The sequence below is a fragment of the Carettochelys insculpta genome, chromosome 1 (genome assembly GCF_033958435.1).
Source record: "Carettochelys insculpta isolate YL-2023 chromosome 1, ASM3395843v1, whole genome shotgun sequence".
Classification (NCBI taxonomy): domain Eukaryota; kingdom Metazoa; phylum Chordata; order Testudines; family Carettochelyidae; genus Carettochelys; species Carettochelys insculpta.
Window position 1 is genome coordinate 285,588,769 of NC_134137.1, and position 20,591 is coordinate 285,609,359.

At 44.9% G+C, this 20,591-nt stretch overlaps 1 protein-coding gene across 8 annotated transcripts in view; it reads right to left on the minus strand.

The window, feature by feature from the left end:
• The window catches only part of ATF7IP (activating transcription factor 7 interacting protein), a 218,780-nt gene that overhangs the window by 43,016 nt on the left and 155,173 nt on the right, over positions 1-20,591 (minus strand). For 7 of the 8 annotated variants that reach the window (XM_075010695.1, XM_075010701.1, XM_075010711.1 and 4 more), the window contains 5 exons: positions 18,602-18,667; positions 17,342-17,415; positions 16,661-16,749; positions 15,024-15,662; positions 11,526-11,593 (listed from right to left, as the gene is read on the minus strand). In XM_075010695.1, the coding sequence (XP_074866796.1) occupies positions 11,526-11,593; positions 15,024-15,662; positions 16,661-16,749; positions 17,342-17,415; positions 18,602-18,667 (936 nt within the window). The remainder of the gene's footprint in view (positions 1-11,525; positions 11,594-15,023; positions 15,663-16,660; positions 16,750-17,341; positions 17,416-18,601; positions 18,668-20,591) is intronic. The other variant, XM_075010719.1, reaches the window with a different exon arrangement.

The window sequence follows — 20,591 nt, forward strand, 5'->3', positions numbered from 1 at the left end:
TCGAAAAGGTGCCCCGTCTGGACGAGCTGCGCGGTGGTGAGCTGTGTCAATTTCAAAGTGCCGCAGCTGCTGGCATTCTAATCAGGCGCTGAATATGTATTTCAGTGCTTCATTAGTAAACTTCGAAATGGCCATTTGCATGATCATTTTGAAGTTTTGGGCTAGTGTAGACAAAGCCAAGAAAAAAAATAAAAAAAGGCAGTTTTAAATACTACGTTTTCCCCACTTCCTACATCTCCCTGCTATTTTTTGTGGTTTTAAAATCAAATTTTCCCATTAAAATATCTTACTTTCTTTCTCCTATTGGACACTAACATGTGCAATTGACTAAACACAGTAAACCCTAGCAAATATACAAACTAAAAACTATTTTTCTTAGCCTTCGTTTATCATAATCTTAGGTATTACATGAAAACATAAATAAAAAATTCAAAAAGGATATTTACTTTGCCAATGTCCTTCTAAGAAAAAACATGGAAAAAGACAAGAGGTACTGAAGTTATTGGGCTAAATTCTCTAGGATGGCTGATTTAAAATTAACTCCTTCTATCCCCTTCAATACCTACTTTCAGAAAATGTGTTTGTAACTTTCTTCTAACACATTCACTGGCAGGTGCTAAATTTGTAGCTAGTAAAGAGAAGTTACTCACTGTAGTAACGGTGGTTCTTCGAGATGTGTCCCCATGGGTGCTCCACAATAGGTGTTGGGCTCGCCTGGCGCCGCAGATTGGAAATCTTCCAGCAGTTTCTCCTGGATCGCGCATGCGCTGGCGCGCGCCGCTCCCTTGCGCGTCCCCGGCCACGTGTGCGATCCGGTCCCCGCCAGTTCCTTGACCAACCGCCTTGGATGCTCCTGAAAGACACTAGACAGAGATCCGAAGCGGGGAAGATGGGCGGGTGGTGGAGCACCCACGGGGACACATCTCGAAGAACCACCGTTACTACGGTGAGTAACTTCTCTTTCTTCATCGAGTGTCCCTCTGGGTGCTCCACAATAGGTGACTACCCAGCAGTAACCCAAGAAAGGAGGTGGGTGATTGGTTTATGTACAGCTTGCCCCCGAAAGGACTGCTGTCGAGAGGTGGGTATCCTCTTGGAATACCCGATGTAGGGCATAATGCTTGGCAAAGGTGTCATAGCATGACCAGGTCGCCGCTCTACAGATGTCCTTCAACGCGATGCCCTTAAAGAAGGCTGTTGACGCTGCCACTGCCCTGGTGGAGTGAGCCTTGGGCAGGGCCAGCAAAGGAGTCTTTCGAAGTTCGTAGCACATTTTTATACAGGACACAATGTGCTTTGAGATTCTCTGTGAAGAGAGACCTTCTCCTTTTGATCTGGGAGCGAGAGAGACTAGAAGCCTGTCCGTTTTCCAGAAGGTCTTAGTTCTGTCTATGTAGAAGGTCAACGCCCTCCTCACATCCAGGAGATGCAGGCATGCCTCCTTGCTGGAGCTGTGAGGCTTCAGGTAAAACGAGGGTAAAACTATTGGTTCGTTAAGGTGGAACTCTGAAGAAACTTTTGGAACAAAGGCTGGGTGCAGCCATAAGGTTACCACCTCCTTTGAGAACACTGTGCAGGGCGGCGTTGCCACAACTGCTGCGAGCTCACTCACCCTGCGAGCTGACGTAATTGCAAGGAGGAAGGTTGTTTTTATCGTAAGGAGACGTAGGGGAACCGTGGCTAATGGTTCAAAAGGTGGACCCGTGAGCATGCTGAGCACCAAGTCCAAGTTCCATGATGGTGGAAGCGGTTTCCGAGGGGGGTTTACCAACCCCTTCAAGAACCTGGTAACGATAGGATGGGCAAATACCGTGGGCCCCTCCTCTGTATGCCGAAAAGCTGATATAGCGGCAAGGTGGACTTTTAGCGAGGATAAGGAAAGTCCGCCCCTCTTGAGGTCCAATAAGTATTCAAGTATTATTGGTATAGGAACGTCAAGGGGAGCTAATTGCTTTGCGGAACACCAGGCTGTGAATCGAGTCCATTTCTGCTTATAAGTCTTCCTGGTGGAGGTTCTTTGGCTACTTTCCAGGACTTGTTGTACTCCCTCCGTGCATGTACTTTCTAAGGAGCTGAGCCATGGATCAGCCATGCTTGTAGGCGCAGACTCTGAGGGTTCGGGTGCACTATGGACCCCTGGGCCTGCGTGAGCAGGTCCGGCGCCACCGGTAGAGGGAGCGGTGGGCGGTCCGACATACGCAGAAGCAAGGGAAACCATTGCTGCCGATCCCACGTTGGGACTACTAGTATCATGTGAGCTCTCTCCCTTCTGGCTTTCTGCAAGACCTTATGGATAAGCGCTGTGGGGGGAAACGCGTAAAGTAGGGGGCCCTTCCATGGAATCATGAATGCGTCCCCCAGGGACCCCCACCCCACTCCTGCCCTGGAGCAGTACTGGGGACACTTCTTGTTGTGCTGTGTGGCAAACAGATTGATCTGGGGAAACCCCCATGTATGAAAGATTGGTCGTAGCAGATCGGAGCGGATCTGCCATTCGTGCGTGAGTGCAAAGAGCCTGCTCAGCTGATCTGCCTTCACGTTGTGAGAGCCCGGCAAGTACAAGGCTTTCAACGTAATGTTGTTGGCGATGCACCAGCTCCACAGTCGGACTGCTTCCGCACATAGGGCACGGGATCTGGCTCCTCCCTGTCGATTTATGTAAAACATAGTGGAGGTATTGTCTGTATTGATCCCGACTACTTTGCCATATATGTGTTCTCGGAAACACTTGCAGGCGTTGAACACTGCTCTGAGCTCCAGTATGTTTATGTGCAGCGACTGTTCCGCAGGGGACCACAGCCCTTGCATCACCTTGTCACCGATGTGTGCTCCCCATCCTATGTGGGAGGTGTCGGTAGCAAGAAAAACTGAAATTTGTGGTTGGTGAAAGGGCACCCCGGCTAGCAAGTTCTTGGGGTTTACCCACCATGCCAGGGATCTGCGCACCTCTGTCACGGGTGACACCATCCTGTGAACAGTGTGGGATGCCAGTTTGTAGACACTCGCCAGCCAATGCTGCAGGCTTCGCATGTGCAATCTGACATTCTGGACCACAAATGTTGCTGTCGCCATATGGCCCAGCAGCTGTAAGCATGTTAAGACCGGCACCATGGGGCTGTATGTAATGACTTGCACCAGTGAACTGACGGCGCGAAAGTGGGCGTCGGGTAGGTACACCCTTGCTGTGATAGAGTTTATGCGTGCCCCTATGAACTCTATGTCCTGTGTGGGGTTGGTCTTTGACTTCGCGAGGTTGATGACTAGGCCCAGCGAAGAAAACGTGTCCGCGGTGATGTGTATCATGCGTAGGACCTCTGCCTTCGAAGCCCCTTTCAATAGGCAGTCGTCCAGGTATGGAAATATGAATACCCCCTGTCTGTGCAGGTAGGCTGACACCACTGCCAGGGTTTTGGTAAAGACTCTGGGGGCCGAGGAGAGGCCGAACGGAAGAACCCTGTACTGGAAGTGTTCCTTGCCAACCATGAAGTGGAGGAAGCACCTGTGTGCCAGGTGGATCGTTATATGAAAGTAAGCATCTTGTAAGTCGAGGGCTGCAAACCAATCTCCATCGTCCAGTGCCGTGAGTATGGAGGCGACTGTAATAATCCGAAAACGTTGCTTGCGCAAGTAGCGGTTGAGGCCCCGAAGATCTAAGATGGGCCTCCAGCCTCTTGTTTTCTTCTCTGTGAGGAAGTAGCGTGAATAAAATCCCTTCCCCCGGAATTGTTCTGGCACTCTTTCCACCGCCCCCATGAACATAAGGTGGTCCACCTCCTGTTTGAGCCCCGCCTTGTGAGTAGCGTCCCGGAGGTGGGGCCTGGAGGGAGGCTTCGTTGGTGGGAGCGACTGGAAAGGGATCGCGTAACCCGTGGCTGTGATCTCCAGCACCCATTTGTCTGCGGTGATCTTTTGCCATTGGGATTGAAACGGTCTGAGGCGATGATGGAACATGAGATGAGAGTGGCATTGCGCGATGGGAGTGATAGTGCAGCCCTCGACATGCCCGTCAAACTTGCTGCCTTTGGGCCTGTCCCGAGGGTGTACGGCTTTGTTGGGAACGTCGCCTGGGAGTTCTGTACTGTTGCTGCTGTTGATGTCGCCCTTGGTCATAGCTCCGTTGATACTGCGCACACTGTGGTTGGTATGGGTAGCGTCTTTGCTGAGGGTAATATTTTTTCTTCCTATATGGAGGGGTATAAATACCCAGGGTTCTAAGTGTAGCTCTCGAGTCCTTACTGGAGTGGAGGACCGAGTCGGTTGAGTCTGCAAACAACTTTTAAGTGTCAAAGGGAAGATCCACGATCTTCGCGTGTATATCCCTCGGGATGCCCAATGTCTGGAGCCAGGATTCTCTACGCATGACCACTGCTGTAGCCGTTGAGAATGCCGCCGTATCTGTCACATCCAGGGCGATCTGGACTCCCGTCCTCGAAGCTGCATAGCCCTCTTGCACAATTGCCTTCAACACCGGCTTCTTATCTTCCGGAAATGAATCCATGAGAGAAGTAAGCCTGGAGTAATTATCAAAGTTATGGTTCACCAGTTGTGCTGCATAATTTGCCACTCTCAATAGCAGGGTAGAAGAGGAATACACCTTCCTGCCAAACAGCTATAACTTCTTGGCATCTTTGTCCGATCCCCCCGATTTGTACTGAGAAGTCTTTGACCTCTGTTGGGACGATTCGACCACCAATGAGTTCGGTTGTGGGTGACTGAAGAGGAACTCCATGCCCTTTGCCGGGACTAAGTACTTCTTATCCGCTCTCTTGTTCACAGGCGGAACGGAGGCCGGAGTCTGCCATATGGTAGTGGCTGACTCCATAATGGCTTCGTCCAGCGGGATAGCAATTTTGGATGAAGCCGGGGGTCTCAAATTTTTCAGGAGTTTGTGATGTTTCTCCTGCACTTCTGCCGTCTGAATGCCATGCGTGAAAGCCACCCTTTTAAACAGCTCCTGAAACTGTTTAAGGTCATCCGGGGGAGTGACATCCCCGGGGGCCATGGCCTCATCTGGAGAGGACGAGGAGGAATCACTAGGGTAAACTTCCCTCAAACTCTCAGGTTCCTGTGGCCGATGGTACACCTGCTCGCCGGAAGATTGCGAAGGAAAGTCTTGGGGTTCTAAAATTAACTCCCCTTGAGATAACTGAGTTTCCATCCCCGAACGGGAGTGCCCACGGGGGTATTGGACGGCCAGGGGGGACTTGCCCCTGGGCATAGGCCTGGGGTGTCTGTGTCCAGCATGATAAGAACGACCATGGCAGCACGGGCCCGGGTCCGGGGACGGAGACCTGGACCACTCTCGGGGTGTGTACCCCGATGCCTGGGAAAGCGAGACCTCCGCGATGACACAGATAGCGGTGACACTGGTTTGCGATAGTACTCCAGTGGATCCAGGCCCAGAAAGGGTGAAGGTGGCCCAAGCCATGGTGACATTGGTTGGAGGAACGGAGAAGGAGGTTCTGGATAGGCCGGAGGAGACCCAGGCCTTCTGGGCGGCGTGTGTAGCACAGGGGGAGGGCTTGTTGCTAGCAGCAGCGCAGCCCTGTCTGGAGAAGGGCTGCGGTGCCAGGCTTTTGCTTTCGCCTTTCCCCTCCCCTCCGGGGCTGGCACCGCCCCCTCCTGCGCTGGGGATCTCGGCCCCGCTGTCAGCGCCGCGCTCGGCCCGCTCAGCTGCGGTGCCACGTGGATAACGTCCTCCGGTGCCTGCAGGCTCCGTGCCTCTTGGTCCTGCACCACTAGTACCGCGGGGGTCGGTGCCGCCTGTGGCAGTGCCGCCGGTTCCGGCGCTTGCCTTGCCGACGCTCTAGGCGCCGCGTGTGCCGGCTGTTTCATAATCGGAGGCTCAGCCTCTGCCACGTGCACTGCCGTGGTGCCGCTTGCCTGAGTATGCGGTTGGGGGCTGTGCACTCCGCCCATGCCGCTCGCTGAAACTGCTGGCAGGGATCGAGCTGGGGAGAGCTTCCTCCGTTTTGGCACCGAGGGGGTGAGAGAAGCTGCCTTCCTCTTGTGAAACCCAGAGGGCCCTTCTGATTGCCTCTCCAGCACGTCTGGCTGGAGGGCCTTATCAAACAAGAGCATTTTAAGACGCATTTCTCTGTCTTTCCTGGCCCTGGCCATGAGCTTAGCACAGTGGGAACACTTCTGGGTAACATGTGATTCCCCCAGGCATCGGTTGCATTCACTATGCCCATCGGAGGCCGGCATAGCTTCGCGGCAGGACTCACACTTTTTAAAGCCTGAAGAAGCCATTGCGGTGAGTCTGTACTGTTAATAGGGTACTTAGCACCTAGTCCGTGCCTGTTTCCCCGAATCGCGGACACCCGCCTGCAGGCAGCGGGTGGCCTACTGGCCTTCACGTCCACTCCTCTTCTCCGCTCCTCTCTCTCTCTTTTATTATTTTTTTTTTTAATACTCTCTTTGTCCTCTCTCTCTCTTTTTTTTTTTTTTTTTTTTGGAAAAGAAACAACAATCTACACCTAAAAACACTGTCTAATCTGACTCTGGCCGTAGCCTGAGCGGATTCCGTCTGCAGCCGATGGCGGTTGAGAAGGAACTGGCGGAGACCGGATCACGCATGTGGCCAGGGATGCGCAAGGGAGCGGCGCGCGCTGGCACATGTGCGATCCAGGAGAAACTGCTGGAAGATTTCCGATCTGCGGCGCTGGGCGAGCCCGACACCTATTGTGGAGCACCCACGGGGACACTCGATGAAGAAGAAACCTTTTGGGGGTTATGTGATTTGGTTATGTGAACTGCACTGACAGGATCAACTTGCTCCTATCACGCAGTGACTAATATACTAAGTCTATTGAGGGGGAGGTGCTACTGTAAAAGTCACTTCTAAGATAGGTTTGGGAGAACAAGACTCCCTGACACTCTTCCTCTTGGTGCAGAAATCTCATGGGAGATTACGTTGTACCAATTCATGTACACAAATAATTTTATCATAATTTGTGTATGTGACCAAAGGGTACATTTGGTTCTGGAAATGGTAGAAACAAAGTCAAATGTTCATAGCTCCTTCCAAGCGCAGGAAACTCTCCCCCTCTCTCTAAGCCAAGGACACTGTAAAATGTGATGGAAATCTAGTACAGGAGGTATATAAAAATACTAACAGATAGCAGTGTCAGCTCTACCTATTTGCCTTTTATGGGGCCATTCTATTTCCTTTGAAGTTGCTATGAGAATATTGTTTTCCCCGCTCCACGTACCAGTAGCAGTTAATGCATTTTGATATCACTCATTATGGAAGTGACGCTGGGGAGCAGAATGATTAAGATTTTATCCTTATCTATAACTATGACAGCAGAAGGAGGAGACCTGCAGAAGTGCAAAATAAGAAACCAACTCAAAACTCTTCAGATCAACACTAGCATATAACAATGAATTTAGAAATATGCTAAAACCAGCACAAGCTGAGTTCTTGTCCCAGTAAGGATTAAGTCAAATTGGACAGAAAGAGAGGAAGTGTTCACACAATTGCTGGTGTAGCATGTGTATGTATAAATATCTGTAATGTATCTATGCCCACTACTCTTAATTGCCAGTATTTTCCTCTTTGTAAAGGGCTATGTCATAGCCAGCAGGCACAAGATGATATAACAATAAATATACACTCTCCACAAGTGTAAGATATAAAACAACACTTAGGCTGCATCTACACTACGGGATAAAATTGAATTTAAAGGAGTTAGCTCGATATTAAAATGTCACTGTCTCCACTGTATATATCAATAGCTCGATTTAGTCTCCCCCAATATCGATAAAAATTTTTTTACATTAACAAATGGGTACAGCGTCATTCTTGAGTTTATCATGTCAAATAAAGGGTAGTGTGGGAACACCATGTCTTTCGTTTGGATTTATTAGCCTCAACAAGTGTCCCATATATACCCTACAAGCTACACACTGCACCTGGCTCCCAGCTCTCCACTACTACCGGGAGCCGGAAAACTGACCAGGGCTCCTGCACTGTCAGTTTCCCAGCCCCCGACAAGCTGCAGGGACCTGGGAAACTGACAGTGCTGCTGCACCTGGCTCCCAGCTCCTCCTTACTAGCGGAAGCCTGGAAACTGACCAGGGCTGCTGCACCTGGCTCCCGGCTCAGAATGCGGGGCTGGGAGAACTGTGGGATAGGTTTCCACAATGCACTGCCACAACAGTGGATGTCTGGTGATTTCGGTGTGGTAGCAATATGTCGAATTGTTGGGAGCCTGTGGGAAGTGAGGATACTCAAAATTGAATTTAAAAAATACAGCATTATAAAACTGATTTTTAATAAATTTGAATTTATCCTGTAGTGCAGCTGTGGCCTTACTGAAGAGATCATAATTCTTCATGTAAGTGGAATTCAATTCCACCCATGCATTATTTAAAGGCTCTAACCCACTCTTGTCCCAGCTGCTGCAAAGGGTCAGGCAGATGCTATCCCTTGCTCTTTCAAAATTTCTGTTCCAGAGTTTACTTCAGGGCTACTTCTTGCTGAGCTAAACAGTAAGAAATTTCCTTAATCCCTCAGGTGCAAAAAAACTCAATTAACTCATGATTTTTCCCTTTTTCTACCTTAACCATGAATCTCAGCTGATTCCTTTTACAGATGTGTCGTATCATTGGTCCTTGTTTTATCACACGGTTTATAAACAAAGGTTCACTACAACATCCTTGAGGAGCACTGGTTATGTCCTTGGGAAGAACCTTGGAAGAGCAGAGTTTCAATATCATGTCACTTTCAGAATTCAGAGCCGTACGTTCCCTTGTGACTGAAGTCCCATTAGTGCTGAGTGTCACATGGTTGCTGGCAAGTACAACAGATTTTTTAGGAAGTAAAGGCATTTTGTTTTGTTCTAAAATGACATCTTTTACAAAAGAAGTGGAGGCACCAGATACTGGCTCTTTTACCACTTTATTTGAAATACTGTTATAGAGATAATTGGGGGTGTTTGTCTCCATTATATCTGACCAGGCCCTGTAGCGAATTTCTGAAGCTCCCCAGTAATGTCTAACAGCAGACTCAGAGCGATGACTTGTCACTGCCATAATCTCTCTGGGCCCCAGTCCTGCTTCACATAGCAACTGGATGGTAGTAGTTCTGAGAGAATGATTTGTATATCGCTGGGACAGCCTGGCTGCCACACTTATCCTGGGCATCATTGTACCTAAGTAGTTCACTCCCATAGGTTCCCGTTTATACCAGACAGGCTGCTCTCGCATCTGCTCTGTTGTTAGTTTTAATGGGTGTAAGTAAAAAGCAGGGGGCTCAGGTGGCAACTTAGATAAATAAAGCTCCAATGAAAAAACAGGACAATTTGGGTCTCCTGGCATATCATACATTTTACCCATTTTATGGAGATCTTCTGCATTTCTCCCTTTGCTAGGATATCTAAATATAGCATATCGTCACCCATTTTTGTCCTTCTCAACAACAAAAGCATCTGGAGCCAAGTCTCTTAAGATTTCCCTCCCTCGTTTGGCAAAATGCAATTGCAAATCAAACCACACTTTGTTGACCAGTGCAATAGCACTATGTAACCCCAGCACACCAGAGAGCTTCATCTTATGCAAGTCCTCTGCTGCTATGGCAGGATGGTGGTGAGTTTCATCTTTCCCCTGCATACGCAGCATCTTCAACACACTCATAAACACCATGTTAGCACTGGCAAACTCTTTGTCCTTCATTAGGCAAATCTGACGGTTATAAGGTGGCATTTTGAGATGCCGGTTCAAGCCAGCACGCATGGACTTATAACTTGCTACACTGTAGGTATTTCCATCATGATTCCTTATGGTGTAATAAAACTTCCTTAAAATATCATTGAGTTCAGTTACAGGCACAAATTCAAAGCTAGGATCCTTGCCATTTTTAGCCAGCCACTGCTTTAGTAGGTTAGCAGCCCAGCCGGTCTGCTTGTGGGTGTTTTTAATGCTCTTAACAGCCTCTTCCTCCTCCTCCAAGCCAAACAGGATATCCTCAGGGAAGTTAAAATTCATCTGTGTTGCTTCTAGTGGTTCTTTACTGTCTGTTGATGTCTCTTCCTGTTTCAACTGGTTTTCGAAACAATTGATTAAAGTTGTACCATCAAATATGCCACAGGTATACGGCACACTGCTAACTACTTTTTGTTCTGAGAGCTGTGAAGTGCAGAGTAACACATAATATTTTTGGGTTTTACATAACAAAAAGCAGGTGGCATTAACTGGATTTTTTTTAAAAGTGACATGGCATGTCAATGTCATATCTGTCAATTTTTTTTAACATTAAGATTATTGCTAATCGTGGCATTTCACATGCTTTAATTCAATTCACTGACAGAAGCCCCAGAAACCTATAATGTAAAAAAAAAGGCTGAAAACTGGAAAGTGTAACACCTTTTCTTTTCATAGTATCAGTCCACCTCTTACACAGACCACTATCAGCACCAACAGGGATTATTTTTGCCAGGTTACAAATTTTGCCAAACATGAAACATTGTTAAATACTTATCCTACTCTGACATTAACAACTGAGATTTGAATCCTTAAATCAGTCAACATTTTGTGCGTTTCAGAGATCATGTATAAAAACTATCAAGTCTAAATCACATTTTTGTAGTTATAACCCACAGGTATCTATGAAAAATTAAGTACCAAGCTACTATTTTTAGAAGCTAATGTTAGTTAGTACATCATTTACAGTTGACAATGACTGATCATTCTAAAATATTTGTCAGCTATGCCAGATCACTAATGCTGTGATGCTTGGGGGAAAACACAACTAATCATCTTGAAATACCATTACACAGGGGTACTTTGCACAACGGAAGTTACGCTTTTAACTTTCCTGTCAGTTTATTTACTAGTTAAACTCCACTTACTTCAGTGGAATTTCTTCTTATTAATACCAAAATAAGTGGGTAGCGATATAACTATGTAACACAATATGCAGAAAAGTGACTACAAGTTTTTAAGTTTCCCATTTCACTTCAAGGCAAGTTCAAAGGAGGGCCCAAGACATGAGGAATTGGGAGAACTTCAGATTCTTTTTCACTATCAAGTGGGTATTTCTTCTACTAGAGGAATTTTGAGGTATGGGGCACAGAACTAACATATTAGATAATACTGGTTATTCCATGTGACTTTCTTTTGGCACAGTGAAGCAAGGAAAAGTCTGCAATAATTTCACAGGTTTGCAGTTCTCAAATAAAGTTCAGAAGCTGTAGACAAACCTGGGCTGTGATATCTTGCATCTGACATGTCTTAGTATTCTTTGAAGGAAAGGAATGAACTCATCTATGTACGTAAAGTTGTTGGTTCTAACTATCCTGGGAATCTTTGCAAAGGTTACCAAGATCTCACGTTTCCAGTAGCACAGTGGGGCAAAAGAAGAAATACAAACATGAACTGAATGCTAGGAAGGAAAACCAGAAAAGAAGGCAACAAGGAATGTAAGGTGTTTGGTTGCAGAATGAGAAACATGGTGGTGAACCACTATGCTCCTGTGGATTATAACTTTAGAATGTTACATAGAACCACAAACAACAACCTACCTGTGCTGTGCTCTCAGCTGGTCTCTTATTTGCTGACACATCAGTTGGAGGTCTGTTTGTCTGGCTCTCTAAGGGGTCAAGAAATTGTTCATTTGCAATATCTGATCAGTGCCACATGTGACAATAAAAATATATTTGGTTTATATATTAATTATTCAAAACTAAAAGCTTCATACCTAGCAACGCTAAATTACTGACCCAAACTAAAACATAGCAATAAATCCACACTGACACAACATTTTTAAGCTGTAGATCTCAAAGAGCTTTACAAAACAGGGGTGGGGTAGCAGATACAAAATCAAAGGTAATTCTCAGTCCAATAATAATTCTACATATTTTCTTTACCAGAAGTCTTAGTGTTTTCAGTATATTTCAGAAAACCTCATTATCAATCTCCACGACAAAAATCCTTCAAATTATCCTTTACTCTGTCCACTAAACCCTCAATTTTATGGACCCCATTTTAGAGGGCTTTGGGAACAACGGATGACCACCAGCCCCCTTCTTTGTTCCTGAAGTCCACTGGGGTCCATAAAATCCTCTGCCAGAGGCACCAAATAGTCCTCCTACCAGGGGTTTGGAATGTACACGGGCAGATGGAACTCACGTACACAGCCCACCCTGGTGGGAAGAGTGTGTGGAGCCTCTGGTGGCAGCTCCTCCAGGCAGCATGGAAGGGCCCAGCAGCTCCAGCCACGTGTGGCAGGGTTCCAGCCATGTGTATAGCAGCTCCGGCCGCGTGGTGGGGTCCCAGCCATGAGGCAGGCTCCAATGGCTCCTCCAGTGGTGGCTGTTCCAGCTCCAGCGGCAGGAGCTCTGGGAGTTGCCAGTGTTTTTTTTGTTTTGTGGGGGCTGTAAACCCTCACATGTAATAGCCCTTCAGGAATAACAGACACCCCTTCCCCGCATTAGTCCATTAAATTGAAAGTTTACTATATTTACATCAAGCGGTAATAAAGTCAAAAAACAAAGAGGAATCCACATTTTTTAACACAAACTTACTCTGAACACAGAAACAATGACTATTCACAGAAACACCTAGTTCAGGGATCACCAATCAAAATAGCAAGAAAAGCCTTTTTTTTTTGTTTAATTTGGTAAAAAAAGTCAATAATTCAACATGACTATGAGATAGTCCTTAATAAATTACATCAACCCATACTCTTTGTAACCCCTACTTTAAGAACAGCGCATAAAAGGATTTGTAATGTGATACATATTTACTGCAGGACATTCACAAAACTTTTTACATATTCTATTGCCACACACTTTATGTGTGTGTGTTTATACCACTGTCTTCCTGACTTTCACTCCCAAACCTTCTCTGTCTGGAGGACGCTAGGGGAGTTATCCAATGTTTTGGGATCACATATTGTTTGCTATTTAGATATAAGTCATTCATTTTTGGGCTTTTAGATGTTTGCTGTTTATTAAAAAATAATCAGGACTATTTTTAAAAAAAGCTTTGCAATTATAGTGATGGGAACCATAAAGTCGTCCTTAAAGACCTGCATATGACTCCGGAGCTGCAGGCTGCACACCCCTGACGTAGTATGATACGACTGCTCTCTGAATAGACACTGCATTTTTACTAGGGAGATTAGGGAGAGCCCAGGGGCTCCATTTTATACATGTTAAAAGGATTGGGGGGAATATATTCCTGACACAATGTAAATTCCCAGTGCTCTTGTTGTAAGAGAGGGAAAATTCCTACTCCAAAGTGCTGAACAAAACAAGACAACAGTTATTTATGGACTCTGAGCTAAAAGCTATGACATAAACAAGTGCTGGACTGATGGATAAAAGCAGTTTGAATGTGTAATGGCAGAAAGTATAGTGACATAAAGATAATTTCTGGTGCCAAGCTCTGCTTATATTTATCTTACCTCAAAATGATACAGTTTTTCTATAGAAGAGTTTAGCTATTAAATAGATGGCTACATTAAGTATCTATAGGGGTAGATTTTTTTCAGCCCAGCAGATAGAATAAGATCTAATGCCAAAACTGAAGATATACAACTTCAAACTAAACATATGGCGTATTTTTTTTAATTTTTTTTAAACAGGGAAAGTAATTAATCATTGGAACAAATCACCAAGGGTTGTGGTAGGGTCTCCATCACTGGCAATTTCTAAAGCAAGACTGGGTGCTTTTCTAAATCACATGTTCTAGTTCAAACAGTGGATATTGTTCGTGAAGTTCCACGACCTGTATTATCAGCAAGATTCATACTACATGATCACAGTAGTCCTTTGTGGACCGAGAATCTATGAATATATAGTACTACTTCTCTGTCACAGGGATATTCATTCAGTCTGAAATTCTTTTCACGTAAGTACTCAAGACTGCTCCAACTGACATTTAACAACTGAATTTAGAAGTGCAAAGAAGCAGCTGCTGCTTTATTAAATGACTGGGTAGGAAAGCACTTCAATTGCTGACTGTGGTACCAATTTTAAAAATTCATTGTGCTTGAAGTCTGCTTTAACGTAATTGATACGCTTTGCTTTGCCATGAGTTTAGCACTCATTTATTCACTTTGCTTATTCGGTTTCTGATGTTAATTCTACTGTACTGTGAAAATTCCATCACAGTGCTGTACCACTACTAATATTTACATTGCCTGTAATGTGCCTTTACTCTGTAAAGCAGCATTTCTCAGATAGGGGATCCCAACCCATAAAGGGATTGCAAGGCTATTGTAGGGAGTTTGCAAGATCACAAAATATAATCACTAGGAAGGAGAGCATGGGTGAAAGACACAGCAGCTGCTGCTATCCAGCCATCAGCTCTAAAGGCTGCACTGCCACAAGCAACAGCACAGAAGAGTGGCAATACAATGAGTATGTGCTGTAATATGCTATCGCTTTGGGTGATAATGGATCATCACAGCCTGAAATATTTTCAAAAGAGGAGGAATGAATCCCTTCACTAATGCTGCCATTTTGGAAGGCTTCATTAAAAATAAATAAATAAACAATAGTTGATGGCAGGGTTCCTTCTGATTTTTTTCCCACCCACAGACAGGATATATCTTGTTATGTGCACTAGGCATATGGGAACGTGTACCACCTGCAGAAACACATGCTGCTAGCTGTGGGTGGTCTACTAATCAGGTAGGCAGCACCTGAATCTCTCCTCAGAGGCAGCAGCACTCAGCTTACAAGGAATATTGATTGACTGGAAGTTTCTGGCATCAAGTTATTTAAACCAAATTCTAAACAAAGAAAACTTTAAACAGGCAAGAGTGCTTGTGTCATTTATTGTTAGAAGCAATTCAGAAATATTCAGACAGACACCTAAATATCAGACTTTTTTGGTCTGAACTGTTTTGACAGATCTTAGTTTAGAGGAGTTGTCTCAGTAAGTCATTCTTAGCAAACAACATTCTTACAGGAATAAATTCCATTTCTAGCCTGTTTAAAAGAATCATGTTCCTGTTACACATACACTTTTTTCTCTTACACTCCCAAAGTTAACATTCAAGCATAACTTACCAACTCGAGGTGTTGTAACAGTGTTTGGTTCAGTGGGAGCTGGACTATTGAATGCAGAGATTGGGATCTTCATCTGTATGGGACCCCGATTGCTGGTAGGATTATACAGTCCTGAAGTACCCACTGTGGGCAAAGTAGTCCTTGTGGCAGGTGCAACAGGATGTGCTGTGGAAACAGCCTGTACTGCCAGCGTTGTCCCTATAGACCCAGCACTGGCTGGAGAGTTCCTTTGAATAGCAGAAGGGCTGGGCACAGACGGGCTGTTATTTGGTTTAGCTGGGTTAGTAGATGCCAGAGACACTGGAGTTTTGGTAAGGCTACCAACTGTAGAAGGGCTTTGTACAGATATAAATTCAACATTGCCTGACTGTTGGTTTGTGACCAAAGTCCCTGTGTGGCCTTGCAGGAGCTGAGGCTGTGAGGATACTGCAACTGGAACATGCAAAATTACTGGCAAAGACTGCAGTGAGACAGACATGGGCTGAGTGTTGCTACTGGGCACCTGTGTGGTGCCAACTACTGTGGCTGTGTTGGCTGTAGAGAGAACTGATGGTGTCAAAGAGCTGGAGGTCACAGGAGTCTGAGGTTTGGGGTTTCCACTGACCACTGTCTGAGGAGCAGCAAGACTGGGAGCAGAAACTACAGAAAATATAGAAAAAAAATGTAAGTTTATATACAAAGTGAGCAATTTCATTTCAGAACAAAAATGGAAAAATACGTCAGACTCAGAATTGTGCAAGGGTAGCCAGTTTGTAACTTTTTTTAAAAAAATCCAAAGCACCAATCAGTATGTGATCCCCACTGGGGCAGGCATTGTACAAATATACAGGATGATATAACCCTTACCCTGAAGAAATAAATGGAAGGCATTTTCTTAGGATCAAAATTACACATACACATGATGGATGCAGATAAGTGTTATAATTTTGAATGCATATCGGTGAGAAAGTATTAGTAGGCAAGTGTTAGCCACCAGCTAAATGCCAACTCAAAATGCATTAAGAATTGTATTTAAAAAACTCAGCTTATGGGAACAATACCACTGTCTTTTACTGAAAAATTACAAAGGCACAATTACAATAGAACAAGAGTCCCAATTCTACAATTTGCGATACATAGGCAGATTCCTGCATCTACATACAATTACACTGAGGTCACAGGAGGTGGGACCAAGAATGCAGTCTTTGTTTTGTTAATGCTGAGAATCAACTATATTCAGTCACATGATGCTACGTGCAATTGTATCTTGGTAGTATCTTTCGGTCCCATCTTCCTCATAGAATTCCCTAATATGAAAATCCTTTCCCCTTCGTCATCCCTCTCTCTCTATATCTATCTATCTATCTATATGTATGTATGGGGAGGAGGCACAGCTTAGTGGTTTAAGCATTGGCCTACTACACTCAGGGTTGTGAGCTCAATCTTTGAGGGGGCCATTTACGAATGTGGGGCAAACAGACTGAAACAAAAAAAAAAAAAACTGTTAGGGATGGCTTTTGGCCCTGCCAAGAGGGCAGGGGATTAATAACTTCCTGAGGTCCTTTCCAGCTCTATGAGATGTATCTCTCCATATATTTTTTTATCTGTATAAACAAAATTGCAAAGGGTGTTTCCAAAGAAGAGGTGAAGCATCTTACCTGCATTCATGGGGGTTTGAAAAGGTGCTGATGAGCTCTCTCCTATATTTCTCTTGGACTCCAGCATCTGTCTCACTGTGCTTGCACTTCTATGGAATAAAGGTTCAGGTTAGCATCTCTCAGTGAAAGCTTCCCAGGTGTACCAACAGAGAGAGGTCTAGAGAAAGCAGTAATTAAAAAAAAAAATCTCTGAACTATTTATACTTGTGTAATTTTCAATATCTACCAATTACCAAATATTTTCCTGTAAAGTAATCCATGATGTCATCTCTACTGCAGTACTGCCAACTTCATTTACAACTTGCAGTGAACTTGTCCACAACCTACCTTTCCTAACAAAATAACCTGCACCCTGTAAAGATAATTTTAACTCATTTTTAAAAATCCACTATTAAATACTGTATATTTCATGCTACCTTAAGTGCTCATTTCTGCAGTAAATATGTGACATAGCATTAAAGGAACTGACATGGATTCACAGCTGAAAAGCAAAGAATAAAGTGAACGGGTAATATAAATAGGTAAAATGCAAGAATATTAAACTAGCACAATATTAGAACAGAATTAGAATATTAGAATAGCCACTGAATTATATGCAGCAAGCACAACTCAGTATTAACATGAAAAATTCCTATTGTAGTAAACCTGAAATCGACACATAGCTATGTTTTCAGTCCTCACCGATAGGGGATGTTGTTGGTGCTGCCTGTATCAATCCCTGCTTTCCCGGGAGACAGAGGTGGCTTTGATGGATTCTACAAAGAAATAAACCAACTTGAAATCTACTGCTTTATATTACTGTATTTGTTCATTTTTGTCAAACGTGCACTTGCTTTTACAGCTATAGACTCAGGATATAGGAACCGGACATATTTTAAGGAGCTTTAGGAGCTCAATCAAATGAAGCATGCTGTCTCCTCCTCTTTGGTATATTTTAATCGCACCTTCAAACTGTTCACCAGGGTGGGAATGAAGATCTCTTGAACTCATTTGGAGTTCTAGTTTGCATCTTTCTCCGTGGTAAACTATTACGAATATATTTTCTGTACTCAAGGAAATAGTTCTGCCCTGTTCACTCCTAATTTCTTCACAATTTTCCCAAAACTGACAAAAAAGATATTCATTGGATTTATTCATTAGCTTTCTCAATTAGTGCCCTGTATTACAGTCATTTACCTTTCTTGCTCAGGAAGGTGGACATGGCTCCCTCTGGAGTCCTTCAAACTTTGTTTCAAGGTTGAAGAGGAAGAGTGAATCCAGAGCCTCACAAGCCAAGCCTGTCCTACAATCTGAGGAACCTGCATCTCATTCCTTAATTTTTACATACAAGCTTGGGACTGTATTCTCATTTACAGCAAGGTCCCTTTACATTGCTCTAAATTACACTTAAGACTTATCTATGCAGTGTGGCAATGCATGCTACAGGGATGTGAATTTTCAAGTACACCACTATGTTGTGCTCTGTCTTACATATATCCTACTGGTGGACACTAAAAGTTTCCTCATGAATATTAAAAACTCCTTAGAACTTAAACCCTTCTAATGCACATGCCACAGCCTGTCTTAACATCCACTTAATTGTACCTTTATGCAGCCAGAGTATAAAGTAAGCTCAATGGATATTGGAATCAGGTCCCTAAACTTTAATGAAAAAAATGGAACTACTAGACTTATCGTAGTCTCTAACATTAACACATATAACCAAAACTTTGGAAATTATTTATCTCATATCCAGCACCAGACTAAACTAACTATGGTAACACCTTCCTGCACTTTCTAAAATTAGCAGGGGGGAGAATTTTTCTCCATTAACAGGGGAAACAGTTTAACTATATTTCTATACAGTTCATTTCATACAGAAACGTGTATTTCAATATAGGTTATTACTCAGACTAGCTTTGAGCAAAAATTCACAAAAGAATCTACAATTACAATCCTTACTTCTTGTTTTTTCTTCAGGTCCTCCTTGGCTGCTCCACAACGTTTTGTCAATCTAGCAATTTTAGCCTGGTGACAGCAGGGAGAAGAGGAAATGAACCCACAGAAAAGATGAAAAAATAGACCAATTAAAACACACACACTGAGATAACTTAAATACAGTTTTAGAATCACAGAATCATAGGGCTGGAAGGGACCTCAGCAGGATCAACCCCAACTAAGTCATCCCAGCCAGGACCCTGTCAAGCCGGGAGTTAATCTCGAGGGATGGAGAATACACCACCTATCTAGGCAACGCATTCTAATACTTCACCATCCCCCAGTGAAGTAGTTTTTCCTAATATCTAACTTATACCTCTTCTTCTTTAACTTCAGACCATTACTCCTTGTTCTGCCATCTGATACCACTGAGAACTGTTTCTCAACCTCCTCTTTAGAGCTCGCCTTCAGGAAGTTAAAGGCTGCTATTAAATCACCCCTAAGTCTTCTCTTCTGTAAACTAAACAAGCCCAAATCCCTCAAGCCTATCTTCATAGGTCTTGTGCTCCAGACCCTTAATCATTTTTGTTACCCTTCGCTGAACCTGCTCCAGCACATTCACATCCTTTTTATACTGGGGGCCCCAAAACTGGATACAGTATTCCAGATGTGGCCTCACCAGTGCTGAATAGAGGGGAACAACCACTTCTCTAGATCTGCTCGAAATGCTCCTCCTTATGCACCCTTGTATGCCACTAGCCTTCCTGGCTACAAGGGCACACTGTTTACTCATATCCAGCCTTTCATCCACCACAACACCTAGGTCCATTTCCGCTGTACTGCTGCTTAATCAGTCAGTCCCCAGCCTATAACAATCTTTCCCATGAACCATAGCACAACCTGCAACTAGTACTCTCCAGAAAGGAAAAGGAAGTGTGCGTGAGCAAGAGAGAAAGTCACACTATTTAAAAGATAAATCACATTTTGAAAAAAGTTAGTTGCAACCATCTTCCCTCTAGAAATCACACATGCTACTGTCCCTTACAAGTAGTAATGAGGCAATAACCCTGCAGCAACTGAAGCAATACTGGGAAAATATTTAATGTCTCACAGATTATCATTTAGAAAAAAATCATACTTTCCCTTTCTGCTCTTGGCTTCTGTGATGGAGTTCAGGGGTCTCCCTGCACTGCACCCCGTCCGCTGGCAGGAGAGACTCTCACTCAGCAGGTACAACAGGTTTATTAGGCAACAGAAGCCCAGTTTCTCACAGAAGCGACAGTACAGCAGCCAGAGACAGTCCTTCCAACCCGTCCTGGGGGGAAGACCCCGAGGGGTGCCCCTCTGGGGTGTGGGTTTCCGCCTCCTCAGGCTGGCTGCCTTCCAGCTCTCCCTTTTCCTAGCCTCTAACTGCCACCCCCGATTCAAAACCCAGCTCAGCTGCTCCCTGCTCTTTGTTCAGGCAGAGGTGTTACCTGCCAGTTGTAGCCCCAGGGTCATCCTTAGCCACTGGGAGCTGCTGCTTGCCTCAGACATCCAGCCTGACTCACACATGCACTCCCCCCACTCCATCACATCTCTCCCCCCTTCCAGACCGAACTGAGTGGGGTCACTTAGCCAGTGACCTGGGGAAGTTTGGGGCCCTCCCTGCGTGACAGGGCATCAGCTATGGTGTTGTTGTTCCCCTTGACGTGGACCACCTCCATGTCGTGGTCCTGCAGGAGCAGACTCCACCGCAGGAGCTTGGCGTTGGCCCCTTTCATGTGATGCAGCCAGGTCAGGGGTGAGTGATCGGTGTACACGGTGAAACGCCGTCCAAACAGGTATGGCTGCAGCTTCCCCAGCGCCCACATCATGGCCAGACATTCCTTCTCTATGGCTGCGTAGTTCTGCTCCCGGGGCAGCAGCTTCTTACTCAGGTACACGATGGGGTGTTTCTCCCCTTTGTCATTCACCTGCATTAGCACCGCTCCCAGCCCCACGTCTGAGGCATCGGTGAACACCAGGAAGGGCT